The sequence below is a fragment of the Lissotriton vulgaris genome, chromosome 6 (genome assembly GCF_964263255.1).
Source record: "Lissotriton vulgaris chromosome 6, aLisVul1.2, whole genome shotgun sequence".
NCBI lineage: Eukaryota > Metazoa > Chordata > Amphibia > Caudata > Salamandridae > Lissotriton > Lissotriton vulgaris.
In genome coordinates, this window is record NC_141694.1 from 1,891,245,135 (window position 1) to 1,891,268,011 (window position 22,877).

The following is a 22,877-nucleotide window of genomic DNA, read 5'->3' on the forward strand; positions in this document are numbered from 1 at the left end:
CAGAGCTCTCAGTGTGTATTACTGATATAAATCTCTTTAATTGACTTTGGGTATTATCAGATGCATAATTCTAAGTGAACCAGTGAATTATGTGGGTTACTACACTAGGTTTTACGACCGCCATCGTCGATACAGGGATTAACACTACCTTCCATTTCCCTATGGGAGCATGTACTACGGCCGGTTTTCAGCCATAAGATATGCTCTCATAGGGAAATGTTGGAATGTGACCGAACAGTGTTTGGTCGCATCCAAATCAGACAGTCGGAACCGTCGACCAGAGGTTGGTGGTCATGTTTACAAGATGGTGTCTGACATCGTAATTGGCCCCTGAGTGTGTATCACTTTTACAAAGAGCTTTAAGTGAGTCAGTCAATGTTTTACAGAGTAAGTTTGGTTATTAGCAATCACAGATTTCTCAGTGACTCTTGGTATTATCTGATACTGAGACGTCAGCAAAACTGGGTATTTCATAAACGTTATGAGTAACCTTTGGTATTTTCATAATAAAACAATTGTAGTGTTTAGTAGGAGAAAACAATAAACCACCATAAGCTCAAAGTGAACAACCATACAAAGTGACCAGTTTATCTTAGCTTCAATTGTACAACAAGTTCAAATGGACAACTTTCCTTAACATCTTCATTGGGTATACCAATGTTCAGTAGCACTCTAAAGCCATGACTTCCAAGTAGGTCAGAAAAGGTATTTTTTATCTCTGAACAAACTCCTGTTTGCACAAGTTGCACAACTGAATATCAACTTTAAGGATATCGACCTAAAAGAATATTGTGGACAGAATATCGAGAGAAAAAATATCAAACGTTATGTACATATGGGGAAATTTAGGTTTACTATTCATAACTCTACCTTTAAGTACCATGAAGATATACATCACCAAGGTACATTTGTGTGAAGTTAGGTATTAAAAATCTATACTTACTCACCTATCGATATATCAGTTTTAATAATTTGTCCTTGATATTCAGTTCCATTGATATTTTGATTACCATATTATGGGTGCTCACCATTTTCACAGGGATCATTCTTCAACTTCCAGCTTCTAATCATGGCGTAAATGTTTGCCGAAATCTATTTTGAAACATGCTGTAATAGAATTCTTAACAAATTACTTTGAGGAACACCTCCTGCAACATACGCTATCATGTGTAAATCCTGGGTTCGCAAGTACTATGTGGGCAAGGTTTGGGCCCATACTTCAAAGTTACACTAAGTCATGACTGAGTAATACACCACTCACTTATATCTAAGTCACATCTTCAGGACATTGGCTGCCAATGTGTATTGTGGATTATTGTAAAGAGGTAGAGGTCAGCTATATAGGAAACTAGGGAGGTTGCCAGGAATCAACTTGCTAAGTTATCTTCTTTACATCCCAATTCATCTACTTTTTTGATCTGCATGTTTCAGACACAGCTATAAATCCAGATTGTGTGTTTCCATTCATCTACAAAAATGTAACCTACCAAAGCTGCACCACAAAAGATTATCCTACCGAGTGGTGTGCCACCACCAGCAACTACGACCAGGATCATCAATGGATTGACTGCTATTACAGAGGTATGTGTAATGCATTTTCACACCATTTACATAGGGATCATTCTTCAACTCTCAGCTTCTAATCATGGCCTAAATGTTTGCTGAAATCTATTTCAAACATGCTGTGACAAAACTCTCAACAGATCACTCTGATGAATACCCTATCATGTGGCAATGCTGGGTGTGCAAGTACTATGTGGGTATGGTTTGGGCCCATAATTCAAAGTTACGGTATGTCATAACTAAGTAATACATCACTCGCTGATATCTAGTCACATCTTCAGTACATTGGTTGACAATGTGTATTGTGGGTTATCATAAAGAGGTTGAGGTCAGCTTCAAGTTAGAAAACGGGGGAGGTTGCCAGGAAACAACTTTCTAAGTTATCTTCTTTACATCCTGACTCATCTACTTTTTGATTTGCATGTTTGAATTACAGCTATCAATCCATATTGCGTGTTTCCATTCCTCTACAAAAATGTAACCTACCAAAACTGCACTACAAAAGATTATTCTACCGAGTGGTGCGCTACCACCAGCAACTACGACCATGATAATCAATGGACAGAATGCTATTACAGAGGTATGTGTAATGCATTTTTATCTACTATAGAGTTTTCTTCAGGGATCACAGATAGGCTATCTGGTTTTAAGTTTAAACCTATAATAACTGATAAATCCCCACCAAAAGGAAAATAGCCATCATCAGTATAAACATATAAACACTGAAAAAACACCTTCACAAACCAATAACTAAGTGCCATTCTGAGAAAGGAAAAGATGAGTGAAAGAGTCATTCTCATTTTTCCTGAAGGGACCAATACATTGTACTTTGTTATACAAGTCAGCAGCAAGAAAGACTGGGCTAACATTATTCTGCTTGAGTTTTGTTGTTAAGGTATGAAAGGTAAAAGCAGGTCTTCCTTCTGCTTTCTTCAGTTTTGTGCTCTTTGGTCTAAAGATGCAGTGTTTAGAATCATGTTTTAGGTCTTATTTAGTTATTTTATAAACTGTAGAGAATCAGAAAATATCAAAATCATATTTGATATTGTGGCTACATTTGATTTCACTGATAGGTAAAATGGCTGGTTTCGTAATATGTACCATTACATTTATCCACAGAAAGAGAATGGGTGAAATCTTTTGATACATCAGCCCTCTTTTCTAGTGAGTCAGTGTTGCTTGTAGGTGAATTAAAAAACACCCCTGGCTTTAAACATTTAATGCAAGGTGTAGAGACAAGTATATGTGAAATGTGTGTTGTCACCAAGCATCTGAGATACTGGTGAAAACATTACACCAGACGTTTGGCAAACACGGAACACAGTGTCACTTGGAATGCTGCTGCAAAAAGTTCCTACCAAGTTCAATAAAGATTGGAGTGATATTGTTTGTATTTGTACTAATTCAGCTACGTATATAAAAATGATGTATGATGACCTGTCAAAATCAATACCTGAGCTGAAGTGCTTCCCTGCAAGAGATTCTTGTCACTTGCTACATGGTATGCTGAAAGCTTCATGAAGAATTCTATTGACTTTGTAGTCAATTCTACAGCACTGTTTCGTTATTACTAGGAACTAAAATACACATATTTCTCTTTTTGTGCTTTGTGTGGCATCAATGAAGGAGTCATCCTAACTGTATGATTTAGCCGGTGGGTCTCAGTTCTAGAGGCTGTGAATGCTATATTATCCATGTGGTGACTGTTTACAGAATCTTTGCTTAATGATGATGCCAAAGGCAAGAAATGTGATAATCTTTGCTCACATATTGATAGTGAGGTAAAAAAAAGTACAGTCTTCTGCATGCTTAAGTTTTTACAGGAAAACATGACTTCTGTAGTGGACATAATCAAAATACTAGAGTCTGAAAACACCCTTGTCTACCAAGTATTCAGCATATTTGGTGTAGATGTGAAACAAATATTATGTTATAGTCTATAGGGATATGGCTTGCAATGATGCATAGAAAAGTCTCTTCACCAACCATGGCATTTGTAGTTAATGAAGCCTTGCTGAGGTACTCTGAACAAGTTGTAGATCTCTTCTGAATTTTCTCCAGACTTTGAAAAGTACTGCTTAATTTTTGACCACATCAATAACTGAGGGCATATGCGCTCAATTCAATGCACATGTTGCAGAACATGTCCTAGAGAATCACAATCTTCAGGTGCACCAGTATTGGTATTGAAAGCTATATAATTGTCCAGAGTTAGCAAATTGTGTACTGGCTATTTTGGCATTGTCCATCTCAAGTGCCAATGTTGAGAGGCACTTGAGACGGACATTGTGTGATCGCCACCTGTAGTGCAATATATTTTAATTAGCGCATTGTTCTGAGCGCATTGCCTATTTAAATATACTTTATGCCCGATTGTGCCCTGATTGTGCCCCAGTCTCGCCCAGTTTTGCTTTCCATCTGTTGCAGCCATTTTGTTGTTGTTGTGCTTGTTAGCGGTAGCTCCACCCCGCTCCCGCCTCCCAGCTGACCCTCCCTCGCCCCTCCCCTTCCACTATCCATTTATGACAGATGCATTTGCGCGCATCGTTCACGCACAGCGGTCGCGCCCAATGCGCGCCGAAGGTGCACCAAAGGTAAGCCCGTCTACGCCCGTCCGCGCCTGGACCGCGCCCTGTGCCAAACCCCCTGGTCCTCGCAATACCCGCTCTACACGCATTACGTACGACGTCGCGACCCTCTCTGCCCTTAACCCCGACCGCACACCACTTTGTTGCGAAGCTGCCCCAGGACACACACATGGACCATTCCCCTGCCACTTCTGCAAGTTTGCCTGCATCAGAACCTACACCAAATTCCCCAAACACAGCTCCAAATCTAACCACCTTAAGTGCATCCTACTGAACACCCGCTCGGTCCACAGACACGCCACTGAACTCTGGGACCTACTTGACACTACATCACCGGACGTCGCCTTCCTCACAGAAACCTGGATGAACGCCTCCTCAGCGCCCGACATCGTCATAGCCATCCGGGACACCTACAAGATCATCCGAAAGGACCGCACCAACCAAACAGGAGGAGGCATCGCCATCGTCCATAAGAACACCATCCGAATCACGACCAGCTCCGACGATAACCTCACGACCGCCGAAAAACCTGCACTTCCAGATCCACACCGACCCCAGGACCACACTCAGAGGCACCCTCATCTACAGACCACCAGGAACCCGCACACAATTCAATGAAGACATCACTGACTTCATCAGCCCACATGCCCTCACCTCCGAGAACTACATTCTACTGGGAGACCTCAATTTTCACCTGGAAAAGAAAAACTACAGCAACACCACCATTCTTCTGGACAACCTGGCCGAAAATAAGTAGCAAGAAAGCTCCCTGGTTCAATGGTGACCTTAAGAAATCCAAGAAGGAATGCCGTTCCCTCAAGAAAATCTGGAGAAAAAATCAAACCACTGACAACCTGACCACCTTCAAAAACGCCATCCGCAAACACCACCAACTGATCCGATCAACCAAGAAATCAGCATTCAAGGAGCGACTCGACAACAACGTCCACAACAGCAAGGAACTATTCAACATCGTCAAAGAATTTACCAACTACACTACTGACAACAACGACATCACTCCCTCCCAAGACCTCTGCGACTCTTTATCCTCTTTCTTCCACAACAAATTTGCCGACATACATAACAGCTTTGAAAGCCAGGCCGAAGACAAGTCAACTCCACCCTCCCCCGAACCAAAACAGCACTCTCACAACCTCTGCGCCTGGAACCCAATCACTACTGAAGACACCATCCGCCTGATGAACTCCATCCACTCAGGATCGCCAACCGACCCATGTCCCCACCACATTTTCAACAAAGGAGACTCCATCATCGCACCCCATCTCCACGATGTCATCAACTGTTCCTTCAACTCCGCCACATTCCCGGAAAGCTGGAAACACGCCGAACTCAGCGCCCTTCTGAAGAAACCCACAGCAGACCCCTCTGAACTTAAAAACTACTGCCCCATCTCACTCCTCCCATTCCCTGCCAAAGTCATTGAGAAAGCCGTCAATAATCAGCTTGCCGCCTTCCTTGAATCCAACAATTCCCTCGACCCCTCACAGTCTGGATTCCGAGCAAAACACAGCACCAAAACCGCCCTCATCGCTGCACCAGACGACATCCGAACGCTACTGGATAACGGAGAACCAGCAGCCCTCATCCTACTCGACCTCTCCGCCGCCTTCGACACAGTCTGTCATAGCACCCTCATTCAACGCCTCAGCAACATCGTAATACAAGGGAAAGCTCTGGACGGGATCACCTCGTTCCTCACCGGAAGAACCCAGAGAGTCCGCCTTCCTCCATTCAATTCAGAGGCCACCGAAGTCATCTGGACAAAACGGAAGTCCTCATCCTAGGATCATCCCCCTCTGCCTGGGACAACACATCGTGGCCTCCGGCCCTGGGTACAGCACCCATTCCCACAGATCATGCACGTAACCTGGGCTTCATCCTAGACTCCACCCTCTTGATGACCAAACAAGTCAACGCAGTCCCATCGTCATGCTTCAACCTACTACGCATGCTCAAAAAAATCTTCCATTGGATTCCCACCGAAACAAGAAAGACAGTCACCCACGCACTGGTCACCAGCCGACGGGATTATGGAAATACCCTCTACGCCGGAATCACAGCCAAACTTCAGAAAAAACTCCAACGCATCCAACACACCTCCGCCAGACTCATACTGGAATCCCCCGCCAAGCTCACATCTCCGGCCACCTGAAAGACCTCCATTGGCTCCCCGTCAATAAAAGAATAACTTTCCGCCTCCTTACCCATGCACACAAAGCCCTCTATGACCTAGGACCTGAATGCCTCAACACGCGACTGTCCTTCTACACACCCAAACGTCAACTACGATCTTCCAATCAAGCCCTAGCCGCAATCCCGCGCATCCATAGGTCCACCATGGGAGGAAGATCCTTTTCCTACCTAGCGGCCAAGACCTGGAATTCTCTCCCCACTCACCGCCGCCTCACACAGAACCACCTATCCTTCAGAAAGCAACTAAAAACCTGGCTATTTGATAAATAATGCACCTTTCCACCTCAAGCGCCTTGAGACCCTCTGGGTGAGTAGTGCGCTATACAAATTCATGAACTTGAACTTGAACTTGAACTTAGGAAGGAAGGAGTGAGCACTCATGACCAAAGACTCACAAAAGAAGTATTGTATGATGTACTAAAATAAGTTTGATTTGTAAATTGTATTTGGGCCTCTTATACCCTGTATACATGCTGTCTTCACTCATGCACTATCCGTGCAGAAAACAAGCAATAATTGAAAGCAAAACATTACATAAACACCAGAAAAACACTGTTCTGTTTTTTTAATGGTGCAAAAAAGTGTAACTACTGATACCCACTATTTTTTAAGGTTTTGAAAACACTGAAAAAACCCCACCAGAATTTACCATAAATAGAAACTGAAAAAAGGAAAGCCTAATCATAGAATCTCTTCGTGGATCGAAATTCAATGTATCTCTATCAACGTGTCTTAAAAATAAATACTGGATTGCAGAAACTCCACCGTGTATTGGCGATAGGGTACAAGAGGGTCCAGCCTCCATTATTCTGCACTCCTTCCACTTGACCAAAGCCTTGGGCATACGCGCATGCTCTATTTCAGGTATTTTAAACAGGTCAAGAGCCTGAGATGCACTGTGTACATGCAGTCCCTTTAGACCCGTTGATTCAAAGCAATAAGTGCCCCATTAGCTGTGAGAAGATTCTCCTAGGGTGTCATATTTTGCCTTGCAGGAGTTCAGGTTCCCGGTGCATCTCTCAAGGCCGTTGTAATAGGTTCCAGCTGAAAAGTGACATATTTTTTAAAAAAACACGATATAAGGTAAAAAAAAATCTGTTGCAGAAAATCCAACAGCCCTTGATACAACAAATAAGAGCACAAAGGCCACAAGAAAAGTGAGAAGTTCACAGTTGGTTCCACAGGATGTACTTTTTTTTATAAGTCTGGTTGGTGTATATATGCATTTGGTGACCGCATTGGTTTGGTCCACTAACCCACTGGATATTGTATAGAACAACTTTAAAGCAAACAACAAGTAAATAATATTGTAAAGTAGCCAAAGGCTTACAATCTCATTTACAGAGAGCAATTATCGAGATGGACATTGATTGACACACTCAAAATTAACATTGTGATCTTGATTTATTATACTTTCTTTATTTTCTTCTATCTTATTCAAGTTCAAGTACTTCATTGGAATTCATAAAGTTGCACATATAACACCTGTTTTACCCCAAGTTAGCATGCAGCCCTGGGGCTTTTTCAAGGCCTGCAAAAATAGGCAGATTTTTAGCCATGTGATCAGGCAAAAATCCGTGAAGGAGCAATAAAGATACGTAGGTCAGTGCAAGCAAACTACAATTTTGGGTTGTGATTGCACATCGCAGTTAGACCAATTGCCATACTGCATGTCCTCCCTGGTGTGGTGTGCAGGTTCACATAAGAAGGCTCCCATACCTCATCTGCAGTGTCTTGCTAGACCTGCATAAGTTGTATTCTCACCTCCCGACTACCTGTTTTTCCTGACAGAGAGACTATAGCAAACCCATGGTGGAGCTCAGGTTGGGATGTGAACACTGCTTGCCACTGCTGACCCATAATGCTAGACTCAAACATAAAGGGGCATGTTTATCAAGAAACCACTCAGTGCAGCAAGCTCTTGCTGCGTTGTGCTGCATGATAGTGAAAGGGCAGGAACGTGCCGTATTTAACATTATACAGCACATTCCTATCTTTTCATTGCGCTGGCTCACAATCTGCTCACCATGCCAATGCAGGTACATTTGCACGATGGTGCAAGTTGCCTGTGTTGTAAGTAGGATTCTTTTTGAAGGGGCACCTTCCTGCACCAACACAATCCCCTAGGGCATTTTCCTCTTTTACCGTGTGCTGCAACATGCAGCAAGCATAGAAAGAAGGAACATGTGGGAGAAAAAAAGATTTCCTCCTTGTTATGCCTCACCTGGGAAGACGTAGCATTTTGATGAATTCCCAGGTCTACCAGAAATGGTCAATCTGGGACTGCATCAAAATCCATGGGTGGGAAAACCCACTCTCCAGTCATGGAACGCGTCCGTGGGGCAAAGTAACCCAACGAAGCAATGTGTGCTGCATTGCGTTACTCCAGATGCATCAGGCCACTCTGGGCCACCCAGGTTGGGCTTGCGTGGCTTGATGAATCTAAATCATTAGTTCCGTCACTCAAGTGTCCTATTATATCACGCCAGGATATGGAACTCTGTGATGTATATGCCCTGCAGTTTCCTTCCATTCATCTACATTTCATTACTGTTCTTTCAAGGTTTATGCCTGATCATGTGGCTTAAAAATCCACCTGTTTTTCTCATTAGTTTCTTCTTCTCCTACATATCGATAACTCTGCAGCAGTCTGAAAAATAAGTATGGAATAAAGCATGGAAAACATTCACTTTTGAAGGAAAATGCAAAATAAATACTGTCACTAAAGTCATATATTTTTCTAACAAAAAAAAGGAAGTAGCGAAGCATTTGCTTCCTTAAAATCACTCAAGTCTAAAGGCTCGATTCCGATCTCGATTGGAAGGGCTCCAAAACTGATTTAATTTTACCTAAACTGATCCGGAGCAGTTGTTTCCGACTAACTCATTACCAATTCCGAACGACCAAGATAAATGCCTTGAAACCCTTGGCGCTGACCGAATCAGTTCTGGAAGGCATACGGAGAGATACAGCCTTCCGGAGACTAATCCTACAGCTCTATGGGGTAGGTTTTCCAAGCTAGCAAGTACGATGAATGATTCGGACTTCCTTCATGAATCGTTGTACCTGGATAAAAAAGGCTACTGGAATCAGTCTTTTGTGGCCCATAGCAGGCCCTCCTTCACCTAGGGTCCTCCGAATCATGCCTTTGGGGATACCCATGGATGCCTCCTTTCAGACCGTGCACAGTGTGGCAGGCACCAAGGGGTGCCCGCCACAGGGTGCATGATTTTCCCCAGTCACCCCTTCCTTCAATGTGAGCCTGTGTACGCATTTAGTAAACAGGCTCCCATTGAAGTCAATGGAAGTCCGATCTATTTGAATCCGGATGCATTAAAATGCACAGTACTTGTTCGGTCGGACTCCACTGGCATGAGTCGTACAGAACGCATTCCAGACATGTGTCGTTCGATTTGCTTTCCAAATGAGATCAAAATCGGCCACTAAGTTTTCTGGAAGCTAGAGAGGAAAAAATACATTCTTTTCTCTATTGCAATGTGTAGTTGGATAGGTGAGAAATCCATGGATGAACCCAGAAAGCTATTCATTTCAGAAAACTAGAATACATTCTGAATTCCCCCTGTGCTCATTTGTTTACAGAACTATGGTTTTCAAAACAAGATTTGTATGGAGTTCTTTTTGCAGCGCTTAGTTTCTACCCCGGAACCATTAAACATTTTCTATTGAATCAGGCTATTTTCATAGAAAAGGTATTTTGTCATTTTGTCATTTTTCCAGCATGAAGTTGTGTCAGTCTTAATTTGTCAGCCTGACTGTCTTAATTTGGGAAATTCATTAAGAGGATGGAATTCTGTATAAGTGAGACCTGCCCCTGATCGCAGATTGGAGGACATCATTTTAAAATGTAATGCTTTACTTGATACCTATTTTTTATTTTTTAGTCTATTCAAACTGCAAAAAGCAGTGTTTGGAAGCAAGATGATATCTGTCATTTTGATAATACAGTACGATTTATGAAAGCAAAATACTGCAACATTCTTCTAATGTTCATGAGCCAGAGATTAGCAGTGGTTTTTAACCTTTTTACTTCTCTGGAACCCCACTTAATCACCACTGAAATCAAGGGACAATAACAGAGTTATTATGGAATCTAGAACCGCCTGTAAGTCATCAATTGAAGCCAGCGATCCCAGCCTAAGCATTTTCAATGGTTTGACCCCCAAAACAATCCCCCAAAAATTCAGAAACAAGCATTCATCAAACGAATACACAAAAGATTAAATATTGTATTTAGTTCATAAACACATCTAAAAGTGAAAATAACTTTTTAATTTTAATAGGAAGATTACAGCTTTTCAAAATTCAGTGTAGGCCTCTCAATGTCCCACCTGTATTCTGTTTGCTGCACATGCGCAGCTCCCACAAATCAATCTGAGGCTACTAACTTAGGGCCTGATATGGATGTCGGTGAATGGGTTACTCCGACACAAAAGTGATGGATAGCCCGTCCGCCGAAATATAAATCCCATATGAAATAATGGGCCTTAGATGTTGGCAGACAGGTGGTAACCTGTCTGCCAACATCTAAATCAGGTGCCTAATTTTTAGCCTCTCATTTCAAATTTCATAACATTTACAAAACGTTTGAAAATGTTCGATTGCACATTTTGCTTCTCTATATACAGTTTATTAATCTGTTAATATATTTAATTTCCAAGCACTCGTGAACCCCTTCAGTAGGCTCTGCGGGGCCCAAGTTGTCCCCTGACCACAGGTTAAGAACCTCTGATGTAGAGCTTTTAAACTTTGGCCAAAAGGCTTAGACAGGCAAAGCCAACAACTGAGCCAAGGCCTACAATGATTTTTCATTGTGTTCCCACCATGCATTATTGACACTGGAAAAAAAAGCGTGATACGGTACCGAGTAAAGCATTACATTTTGAAATAGTGTCCTACAATCAGGTCACATTTATACAGATTTCCATCATTATAACGAATTACCAAAATAAAGACAGTCAGGCTGACAAAATTAGACTGACGAAACTTCATGTTGGAGAAAAATAACAAAATGACAAAATTGCTTTTCTATGAAAATACCCTGGTTCAGTGGAAAGAGTGTAATGGTTCCAGGGTAGAAACCAATGATTTCAAATTGTTACAATTACTAAAATTAAATTAATTGTAAGAATTTAAGTTTCTTTTAAGTATTGGTTTGGAGTAGTACGGGGTGGCATTAGTGGATAAGGATGGTGTGGATGAAATGGGGAGGTGGCAAGTGGGAGGTGGAACGGCACAATGGCAGTAAGGAAAGTGATAGGATCGAGGAAGGGAAACTAAGAGAGGAGGAAACATCCTTTACCACGCGGATTTTACTCCCCAAGGCTTTAACAACGCGTTCATCACAACGCAAGTCGTAACCACGACTTGCGCTGGAGGGCGCTAAGGGATTAGAAAAAGTATATTTACTATTCCGAACACCTTCCCTAGTGTCCACGGGGACTGGTGTTAGAATAGTAAATTATACTATTCTCAATCCGCGCCCCCAATGCAAGTCGTGGTAACGACTTGCGTTGTAAGGGGCGCGTTGTTAAAGCACGCGTTGTGATGGTACGCGTCGTACCGTTATACATCCAAGACAGGGGAAGAAAAAAAATGACACAGGACTAAGGGTGTTAAGAGGTAGCCCCCCAGATTAAAGAAACTAAAAAACACAAACTGAGGTGAATAATCTTCCTTCAAGCAAGGTTTTCACTGGGTTGATTTGTTTGATTCTTTCTTTGGATTCCTGTGCCAGATGTACGAAGCACTGGTCGCAAAATGCTGGTTAAAACTTGCAATGAGTATTTTTCCAACCAGTGTGGTATTTTGCGAACCAACCAATGAACTATTGGGTTAGTTATCAAAACAATGAATCATAGTGGGTCACAATTTGACATACTTCATAAATATTAATTATGTAAGTCACAAATTCCGATCCACTAGGACTCACTGCCATCACAGGGATGGTGGCCAGGGGGTAAACAGAACTCCATGTCTCTGTTTGCTTTTAAATAAAGCAATCATTTTTTAAAATCATTTAGTCCATTGTCCTGAATGGGAAAGGGCATGAGTTTTAAAAAAATTATTTTTAAAAAATGTTAACTAACATTATGGGCCTCATTAGGATGTCGGTCTGAAAGGATCCAAACTGCAATCGGATTTTCCCAATCCGAGTTGGAGCCTACGTTTCTAACCGACTGAAACATTTCTGACTGACCGATTATGATGGTGGGTAACAATTCGGTCCGTCCGACTCGGTTCCGACAACCATTCGGAGACTCCGAGTTGGTCAGAGCCGAATCATACAGGTCTATGGACAGCGTTTCTGATCGACCTATCACAATGTCGGATTCGGACAGCCTATCCGACCGGGTTTTTTTGACATGGAACGGCTGTCGAAAACTTACTCTGGGGGCCCATAGCAGGCCCCTTTTCTGCCCGGATGCCTCCCGTTGAGGCCCATGGGGGCTCCCATGGGTCCCCTCTTTCCAACCATGCACAGTGTGGCAGGCATCATAGGTGCCTGCCACAGTGTGCAAGACTTTCTCCAACCTCCCCTTTCTTCAATGGGATAATGTGTTGTTGGTCGGAACACAGGCTCCCATTGAAGTCAATGGGACTCCGACCGAATGGTATTTGCAACCTTTGGTTGGTCGGACTCCCCAAAACTAAGTTGGTCGGAAAGGATTCCGTCGGAATACCAATGTGGCCCTATGTTTTTTCAGCATTCCCTTCAGGACTCTCTCCCATTTGTGACTTGGTTACCCTTTACTGTTGTACAGTCTGTAAAGTATTAATGTTAGGTGACAGGTTTTCATCTGCAAAATATTAATATATTGCATTCTGAATCAGTATTTTAAAGGGGTGCCTTAAACATGCTCATCCAAAAATGATTTGGTATTTAGTAAACCCAAATTGCAATTTGGTAATGTGTTAAGGAATCACAATTAGGGTTTGCTAAATATGGTTGCAAATAGGCCCGTTTTGAAAATCAGACTTTTTGCCAACGCAAAATGCCAACACATTTAACCCCAATTTATTAATCCCTTGTCCACTTACGCTGGACTATGGCGACAGGATACACATGGCTACTGGGGAGAAAGTAGTCTGCTGGCTCCAACTAGTTCAAAATGACGCTACATGGCTAGTCACTGGTCTAAATAAAAGGGAACATATTATTCCTGTCCTTAGATATTGTTTAAATACATGATAATTGAGATTTACAAAATTCTTCTCACTTTCTTGTGTGCATATTCAAGTGGTAAATTCTAAAACAAGAAAAGCAATGTACGGCGTCAGAGCATTCTCCAAGACTGCCACAAAATACTGGAATATTTGTCGATTCTTTCTGCATGTTGAAACAGCATATTGTACAAAAGCGGAATAGATCAAATCAATTTGAGAAGAGGGGATCTCACTGAAATGTGCAATGGGGGATGGCTTCAATATTAGTCTAACGCATGAAGTTTTGAAACTAAGATCCCAAGGGAGGCCAGGATGATATGACTTAGTTGAACTGCACAGCTTATTTTTCTTACATATTCTACACTTTAAACTATAGTGAAAAACATTGGTTTCATCATATTTAAATACTGTAAAAGGGAATTTCCAGACAGCAAAAACAGTCCTAACATCTACACTCTAAATAAAAATGGTACCTTCACATTTGAATGTAAGCGGCCAACACTGACACCACATGCAGATAATTTGTGACAGAAAGTTTCAAAGAAACTTTGCCATAATGTATCCCTATAGTATTTGGCCCATTGATCAGATGACTTCCAGGGAACCCGACCAACAGGAGACATTTTTTAACTTTACAAATCCAAAGGAAGTCATTAATGTTTGACTTGGGTGGATGATCACTTTTCTTAACCCACATTTTCTCAAAAAACTTCAAACTATGCCCAAATAGAGCACAGTTTCCATCTATGCAGGATGCCGGTTCCCTGTATAGTGTGCTAAAAAGAAGTATGCTCTGCAGAAAGTCCAGTGGGTCCCAAATTGGTTTACAAAGTCTTAGGTAGATAATACTAATGCTCTCTTTTGTGGTAGTGTGGGCAAGCAGTAAGGCTTTTCAGATGGTAGTGCTTAGCATTTGCTGTACTCACAGAGATAATAAAGGAGACACATTCAAAGAATAAATCCGAGACCAAATTTGAAAAAAACCCACTTCATTTAAAATATTTTGTAAAGCCAAGAACTTTGTTCAAAAATATATTTACTGCTTATATTATCAATTTTTAAAGGTAAGAAAATCTTTCAAAGGCATGTGCCTTTACGAACAATGCAATCCTATGTGAAGAAAAGTCATGGATGTATAAAGATAAGTATAGTCGGTCATCTGGAAAAAGGCCTCACAAGGGGACTTTTAGGCAAGTCCAAGAGCTCCTAAATGGGAGTTTGGGACGCAAGGGCCTTTTTGAACAAGAACACACAGCAGGTTCATCGGTACCTAAGCCAGGAGGGCTGGTTACAAAGCAAGTAGGACAGTTGGACCACATGCACAAAGGTTCTCCTCGCAGTTAGGGACAAACAGCTGGCAGGGGCAAAATCAGGACTGCTGGGCCATTCTCAAAGTGGGTCTCAGTGATGATGGCATCCCTAGTCCCTCAATGGTGAAGTAGGAATCCCGAATGGGCTCTCAATGTTAGTGTTGGTTGCAGGAAGTCTGGTACCCTGGATATTGGTGCTGCACAGCTACAGTTGGTGCTGGTGTCTTCACACTTGGCGAAGAGACAGATCTGACACTCCAGAGCATAGGTACTTTTTCATGTAAATCTACTGTGTTGGTCGGGCCGGTGGGCCGCAAGGTGGTTGACTGGACTCTACTCTTAAGTGCCTGCAGACTACAAGGGAGTTGGAACCCTACTCCAAGGAAGACTTAGGCAACTTTCGAAGTACAGGCAGCCTACCTGAGGTTCTAGAAGTTTTCCAGCTTTCAGGACAAGTCATTTTGTCATGATTGTCAAGAGAGTTGTGAGCAGGAAGGGTGTGCTCCCAAAGTTTACAGGGATTTCAGCAGTTTTCCCCAGACAGTGACTCCTCTTTGACCTTCTTCCCTTGATCCGTCATATGTGAGTTTTTAAACTCAGGGGTGCCACTTAAATACCTAATTTAGGGGTGTTAAGGGGAGTGACAGGTAGTTGCTAACAGGCTGCCTACCTTTAGGGTGTCTACACCCTCTAAATAAAAACTTCCTGTAGGAAGTCGGCATAACCCTGACCCTAAAATACTAATTCAATCCAAAACAAGATGGAAAAACTTGAAATATGGTGCCAACTAGTCCACCTTAGGAGCAGTGCTGGCTAAGTTCTCCGCTCCTCCCCGCGGTCCTGTCCGCCGCCGCTACAGTCCAGTCCTCCTTACTTCACCGCTCCTCCCCCGCCGTTCACGTACCTCAGGCCACTCCAGTGTGGCTAAGTTCTCCACTCCTCCAGGCGCTGTTGTCCGCCGCTCCTCCCAGCGGTCCTGTCTGCCGCTCCTCCTCGCACTCCTGTTTTCCGTTGATGATGTCAGCACGTACGTGGTTAGCGAACACGGCTGGCGCTACTTCGAAGGGACTACATTTTTTATTGTAAATTTTTTAAATAACGTATATATATATTTTTTATATATAGCCTATATCCATCTACTGGACCTCCCCTTTCCAACGATGTATTGGGTGTTGCGATTGGTGGTGTACTTTTCGAGTTTACCTGGCTCAAAGGACACAGTTCTCTCTTTATAATAGTAGTAGATAGATAGGGCCTAATTACGAGTCTAACGGTCCTCAGACTGCCAAACTCATGGTGTGGCGGCATTGCGGTCTTCCACTGCCACATTCCAACCTTGGTGGTCATACCGCCCTGGGACTGCCGACTCCCCCTGGGAACCAACGTTATTTGGCAGGGCGCAGCAGTCAAGACGCATCAATATGTTTTGTGGGACTGCCGCAGTCCCGCTAAGCATATTATCGCATTCCTCACGCCACTGATTTCATTGAGGTTTTTCCTCCATTAAAACAGTGGCAGTGAGGAAAGAAAGGGGGCCACCTTGTGCTTCCCTCCATTTGGATGCACACAAGGGGGCACAACATGTGCCCCCAAGTGTGCATGTATCCCTAGTTCAAGCAATGCATGGACTTCGCAGTCCATGCCGTACTGGAACTTTCTTTGATGTTCCCTTTGCAGTGCCTATTTTTATAGGCACCACAATGGGAACGCCAAAGAATAGCCTGCCAATGACAACAAAGTCATTATACGGCAGCCGGTTATCACGCGGGTTTGGCGGTGCGGCTGTGGAGTGGTCCCACCGCCACACCGCCAAACTTGTAATCAGGCCAATAGTGTTCTGTAGGCGTGGCACACAGGGGTGTGTATCCAAGTTGAGTAACAGAATGCACACCTTAATGTTCGGCCATCCTTTATTTTAACATGCTCAAAGGCAACAATATTTGCGTTCAGGCTGACGTTGTTCCCTGCCCCACAGGATGGGTGAAAGACTTCATACCATATGGAGCGATGTGACGCTCCATCCACCATTCACATAGCCAATTCGAAAAAATATTGAAAAGACTCTGTCAATCGTTAAATCATCAATTTTAATTAGTTTTTAGTCCAGGTTTAATTTCATCACTTTCTCTTTGCTTTCTTCATACACTTAAATGGCTGCATGCTTTACCATTTTTTTCAAATGCTATAGATATGCCTATCCAGGCCTTTTTCTATAGCAGGTGGGGCCATATAATTCATCCGAGGCAGCTTTATTCACTTTGGCCCAGTGCATTTCGGGCGGAACAGCCCTTAGTCAGGGTTACCTATAAGTTGAAATAAAAAAAACACTATTAGTATTTCACCACTTTAGACATAAAACAAAGAACGCAGTCTCTCTAAAAATGTAACACTCTATCATCCATGCAAGTTTGGTATATAAAATTATGCAAACACCTGTGCCTCTTGAATCCCAAACTTTGCCTTACTTAAAATTGTGAATGTAAAAACTAAACAAACTGCACCAACCAAAAGTTCCTCCGGTGTAACTCAATGCCACGCAGAGTCTACCAAACTGAACCCCCATGTAGTGAAAACTTCCCCAAAACATCCATAATAATTTGTTCCTGCACCACCATGCGAATGCAACAGTAGGTGCTTGGTGAGGGGTACCTTAGGGTGGCACAGTTTATTCTGCAGCCCTTCCCTGGGCTAATGTTGGCCCCTGGGATTCCACCCCCAGGGCCAGGCCTATTATGAGAAGGCGCATGGGCCTTTTACCAGGCCAATTTCACCCCTGGGGACCGCATCCTCCAGGGCCAAGTGCCTTTTTTTTAATTCAAAATAAATGAATAAGGGGAGGGGGCCCGATTTCAGCCCCGGGGACCCTATCTCCGGGGTTCCGCCTCAATTGTGTGTGCTCTGGTCCCAATCAATTACAAAGGAACTGGGATTACTTACATCAAGGATAAATAGAACAAATCAACACAGTGATGAAAACTTTGTGATAGAATTCCTTATGGGAGAATAAACATATGCAGTTTTACATCAGGAAGTGGGGGTTGTGTCAAAAATCGAAGCTAGAACAACTCAGGCATGAACAGTTATGGCCCAAATACAGTCAATAGTAGGGCAACAAAGCATAGTGTGAGCACCGTTGCACCACTATACAATAGTTATATTGAACAATTCCAAGTCAAGGTGCTATAGTCAACGGCATTTCGATTCCTAAAGTGATAGTGGGATCATCATCAGGACAAGGGCATGTTATATGAGAGAGATGTCTACTAAAATGAGGAATAAAAAGGAAAGGAAGAAGGAGGGGACAAGGAAAGGAGGGATAAGGGAGGGTAAAAGACAGAATAGAATAGGTATATAAAGCGAATAAATCGCAGCCACAATGCGTGTGAGCTCCGAAGTGCGCACATGCTGGAGAGTGCTAGGGTGAAAAAAATCAAGCGGGATACTAAATTCCAGGTGTTGTGCTGTAATGACATTTAATAGTACTGGGAGGGCCGTGATCATGCCAAGACCGTGAAAACTAACCTGAGTAACCTGAGCCATTACAATATTAGCAGCAAGTCAAGTAAATTCCACAAAGGTCCAGGGGAGAATCTAAAGGCCAGACACAGTTATGTGGTGGTAGAGGACTGGACAATAATTAGGCAAAAAGGTGTTGCATGTGCCAAGGGTTCATGGGTCTGGGTTCAACTCCAAAGGCAAACCAGATTACAGGAGCAGGCCAGCAACCACCTGCAAAGGAGAAGTAGAAGAGGGGTCATGTGACAGTGAGCAGTATGGGTAGGTTAACATTAAAGACGGGGACAAGCAGGCCCACCCAATGCACCCACTCTGTTGGGGACCACGGGGGAAGCCTTAAGGCCCGCAGTCCTTGCCTGCTCCCTACCTCCTGCGGGAGCTGGCATTGCTTTAACGGATAGGGAGCTGACAACATGAAGCTCTTTCTCTGTAACAGAAATTGTGCTTGCTAAAAGCAAGCACAGTGTGGTATGGCTTGGCTGTAGCAGTAACGCTCCCGCCAAGCCATTGCAAACATCTATGTCCTAGGGTTGGGCACCCCGTGTCATAGCAGTAGCTGGCTCTGTGGGATGGCGGGGGATGATGGCCATGTATGGGTCAGGGGCAGCGTGCAGTCCCCCTCTTTTTTTGTTTTAGGTATGGCCTGCCCCGGAGAGGTGGCGATCCCTAAAACAAAAACGGCCTGTTCCATTTAAAAAAAAAGTTGTGGCCTGGTGAAGGTGGTGGTCCCCATGGGCTGCGGGGGAGGTTGTATGGCATTCCCCACACTAATTTTAGAAATAGCTCTAGGGAGGTGGTCCCCCATCATTTTTTTGTTTACCCCAGGGAGGTGGGGGACACCCTCTGCATAATTTAAAAGCACTTTCCCAAGGATTTGGAACACCCACAGGTTTTCCAGAAAATGGTTCAATTTTACAGCAGATCCAAGGGTCCACCTGTGAATTTGCTGCAAAGAGTAATTTTAAAAAATACTTTTAACCCCCATATCTTGGAGGTCATGGTATTCTTACCCTACCCCCTTTTCTTTTTTTTCCAATTTTTTTGTGGCGCTTGGCTTCAATCCCAGTCCCAAGATTTCTGCCAACACTTCCTGGTTGAAGTGTTGACCGCCAATCAAATTTCAGTAGGATCCGGGAGTCCACTGCAAGGATCCGCGTTCCCAGGTATCTATATTTTTTTACTTAAATAGCTCTAATACTACTGAACGGATTTACACCATATAACAAAAATCATGCTTTCTGGGCCAAAATCTAGCCTTCTGCCAAACTTGCTGTAATTCCGTTTAGTGGTTCGGGCTGTAGTCGTGCTCAAAATCCTTAAGGGGAAGTGCATTGGGAAAAAGTGTTTTGTGCTCCCCATTTTTCTCATCCCCCACTTGACGGAAGACCCTCAAACCTTCAACACACCAGCTGTCCCGACTGCAGGAAAAGTTTTAAACAGTTCATGAAGATTAGTCAAGCGGCGCTGAAGTTATTGACAAAACAAAAAAAGCATTTCCTCTGGAAACTTGGTCCTAACTATAACTACCTACTACTACCTACACTCTGTCAGCTATCGTGCCAGCGTGCTTCCTGATCACCAGTGATGCTCGGGTAAGTGGGCCCGTCTGTGTGTCATAAACACAAGAATTCCACCTCCTCACAGAGAAGAACGGCATTCCAGAGAAAACAGTTGCATGGTTTATTGAAAGCTGAAGACTCTCAATGCTTTTCGGCTGCTAAGACCTTGTTCACAATTCAGGCAACATATTTGTTACTTCATTCAAACCAAAAAATCATAGTCATAAATAAAGGAGTAACTTTCAAAATAGGCAAACAGACATCATCTTAGAATGTATTTATTACTACGAAACATAAATTAAATCCTGGCAATACAAGTCAATAATTTGGTAGAACACGGCATTATCCAATGTATGTATTTTCCATTTATATATAATATATAATCTAAATCAACCTGACATAATCATTATTAACAAAGTTAAATTAGATAAAATGTAAGTTGAGCACCTTCTCATAATATTCATGTATGTTTCTAAGTCCTTACATAATATATCAATGTATAATTGCATACAATATATATACAATTATACCAACCATAAAAAATAATACATGTAATACATTAATACAAAATTAATTATTTAGTGAAAAATATCACAATTATTACATTGCAAACTCTCCAAAATCTGTTTGGACTGGCCACTGCAATGTCTTATTTATCGATATCCCTTTGACTATTTTTGCCCGCCTTATCTAGTTACCAAATTTAGCCCCAGTGAGCAATGTAATCAATGATCTTCATTATGAACATCTGCAAAAAAAACTATGTTCTTATGTTTGTTGTGAGTGACATCATATTTCAACGTAATTCATCCATCCTCAATCTGCAAAGTCATACCTTCTCAAGGCATTTATTGTATAGCTTATAAAGAAGCAGGCTTAACCCAGGTACATATGTATTTCTTCATTAATATTGACACCATATGGTTCTTTACAGCCCATATCCAAAAGGAATCTTATTTCTAATTGTCTCAAAACTCATTCTCTATAACCTCCTCTTACCTTTTTGGGTGCCTGTGCTAAAACACAATATCTTAGCTGGGAATCCTCTCTATTATGGAATCTACTAAACTTCCTGGCACCTGGGTAGCTAAAATCTCTATTTGTGATCACTCTTAAATGTTTTAAGGTTCATTATGTACAGGCAAGGTCACACTGCCTATATATATGTCTTTGGTAAGGGCATGTTATTGTATGAACCACATATGTACTTCTGGAAGTCAAACTAACCGTAACCTTGATGTTTTGTAACATGGTGGTCTGAATGTGGTGATATTAACTACATGGTGATATGCTTTGCATTGATTGCATTTCATAAAAACCTCACCACTTTTATATCACTTCTCATTAAGGGATTTCCCGTTGACTGAGTATGTTTATCACAAATAAGAGATCTCCTAGGAATAATATGACCAATTACTGGTTCACTTCTAATAAGATGCCAATGTTTCCCTAGGGCAGCCGTCGCTGTCACATGTTCTCGGTTATAAGTGGCAATAAACCTGAGTCCCATCTTTTCTTTCTTTCCTCCTTGTATCGTTAAACAATGCTGCTTCCCGTGTGTGCTGCCTCACTCTTTTGGAGGCTGCAGTCATAATATTTGCACTTTACCCTCTTGCCCAGAATCTAGTTATCATTTGCCTTTCTATTTCACCATATACCTCATTTCTACTCAAAACTCTTCTAGCTCTATAGAATTCCCTGAGGGGTGTGCTGTTAATAAGTGGTGCCAGATGGAAGTAATGAACATGTAAAATACTGTTGCATACTGTGGTCTTTCGGGAACAGTGTTGTAATCAATGTCTGTGCATCTATCTTTATTAATTCATCAAGGAAGTCTCTGAATTCTCTGACTCGTAAAAGCCAAATTAAAATCATTATGTTTATCTCCTCCACAATGAGGACTGCCTCTACCTTACAACATCTCCATGACAAATAAGTCATCTATGAAGTGTATCCATAGTATAATGTGATGTGTGCATTTTTCCATTGCTTCACCTCCAATTACCATATAACAGAATGGCAGTATCAACTTTGTAGTTATAGTTAAGTTCAACACAGGTAGGAATGTTTGGGATTTTTGCTCCTTAATAACTTTGCACCCATTTGACGAATGTCCGTGAAATTTTGCAGACCTGTTACACCCATTTAATTATCAGAGGACTGAAAGTAGTGTGATGTTTGGTTGGCGGGGTGCTAAGAAAAAACTGGCTTGAAATCCAATGCATTTTACATAGAGTACAGTGTATCGCATTGGATTTGCTGAAAATTGGTAGGGTTAGATATTAGGGGCACTGATGATTATTTTGGGTACATCAGGTAAGTACAGTAAGCATTTTTTAAGTTATATGGTTTTTCAATTTAGTGACATCTTGTAGTACAATATTACTAAATGTAGCAAGGAAGCCTAAAAAAATTAGACGACATATGTAAAGTTTCAAATGTACTACATGAACAACTGAAAGAACTATTTAGAAACAAATATATAACTAATAGAATGCATCTTAGTCTATAAAAGTTTTCTTTGCATGCTCTCTGGCTCACAAAATAAATGTATCCCAACAAGCCAAACAAAAAATATCTTGTGTATACAACCCCTGTGCAACAAAATGAAAATATGCCCTAGCAGTGAGTCACATCAACTAATATTTAGAGAAAATTGTAATTGGCCAATAGGAAAAAAAATCAATTTGTATAACAATAACAATGATTGCCATATATGTAATTTGGCCTTCATATGTAGCACATACCTATTAAATGCAATAAGGGAGCCCTTAGAATAAACTAGACTGCATATGTAAGTTTCAGATTTACTACATGAACACAATCGACAACATTTTACCAGTGGACTGGTCTGATCATTACATGATCTTACTCCACATCAATCAAAGAGTACTATCCATGCCACCTGTACAAGACCAACCTAAATGGTCCAGAAATCTCAC

General features: G+C 42.1%; 1 protein-coding gene across 2 annotated transcripts in view; it reads left to right on the forward strand.

Annotated features, from left to right (window-relative positions):
* The window catches only part of LOC147709790 (fucolectin-4-like), a 200,100-nt gene that overhangs the window by 103,748 nt on the left and 73,475 nt on the right, over positions 1-22,877 (forward strand). For both annotated transcript variants that reach the window (XM_086925560.1, XM_086925561.1), the window contains exons 3-4: positions 1,432-1,581; positions 2,000-2,143. In XM_086925560.1, the coding sequence (XP_086781686.1) occupies positions 1,432-1,581; positions 2,000-2,143 (294 nt within the window). The remainder of the gene's footprint in view (positions 1-1,431; positions 1,582-1,999; positions 2,144-22,877) is intronic.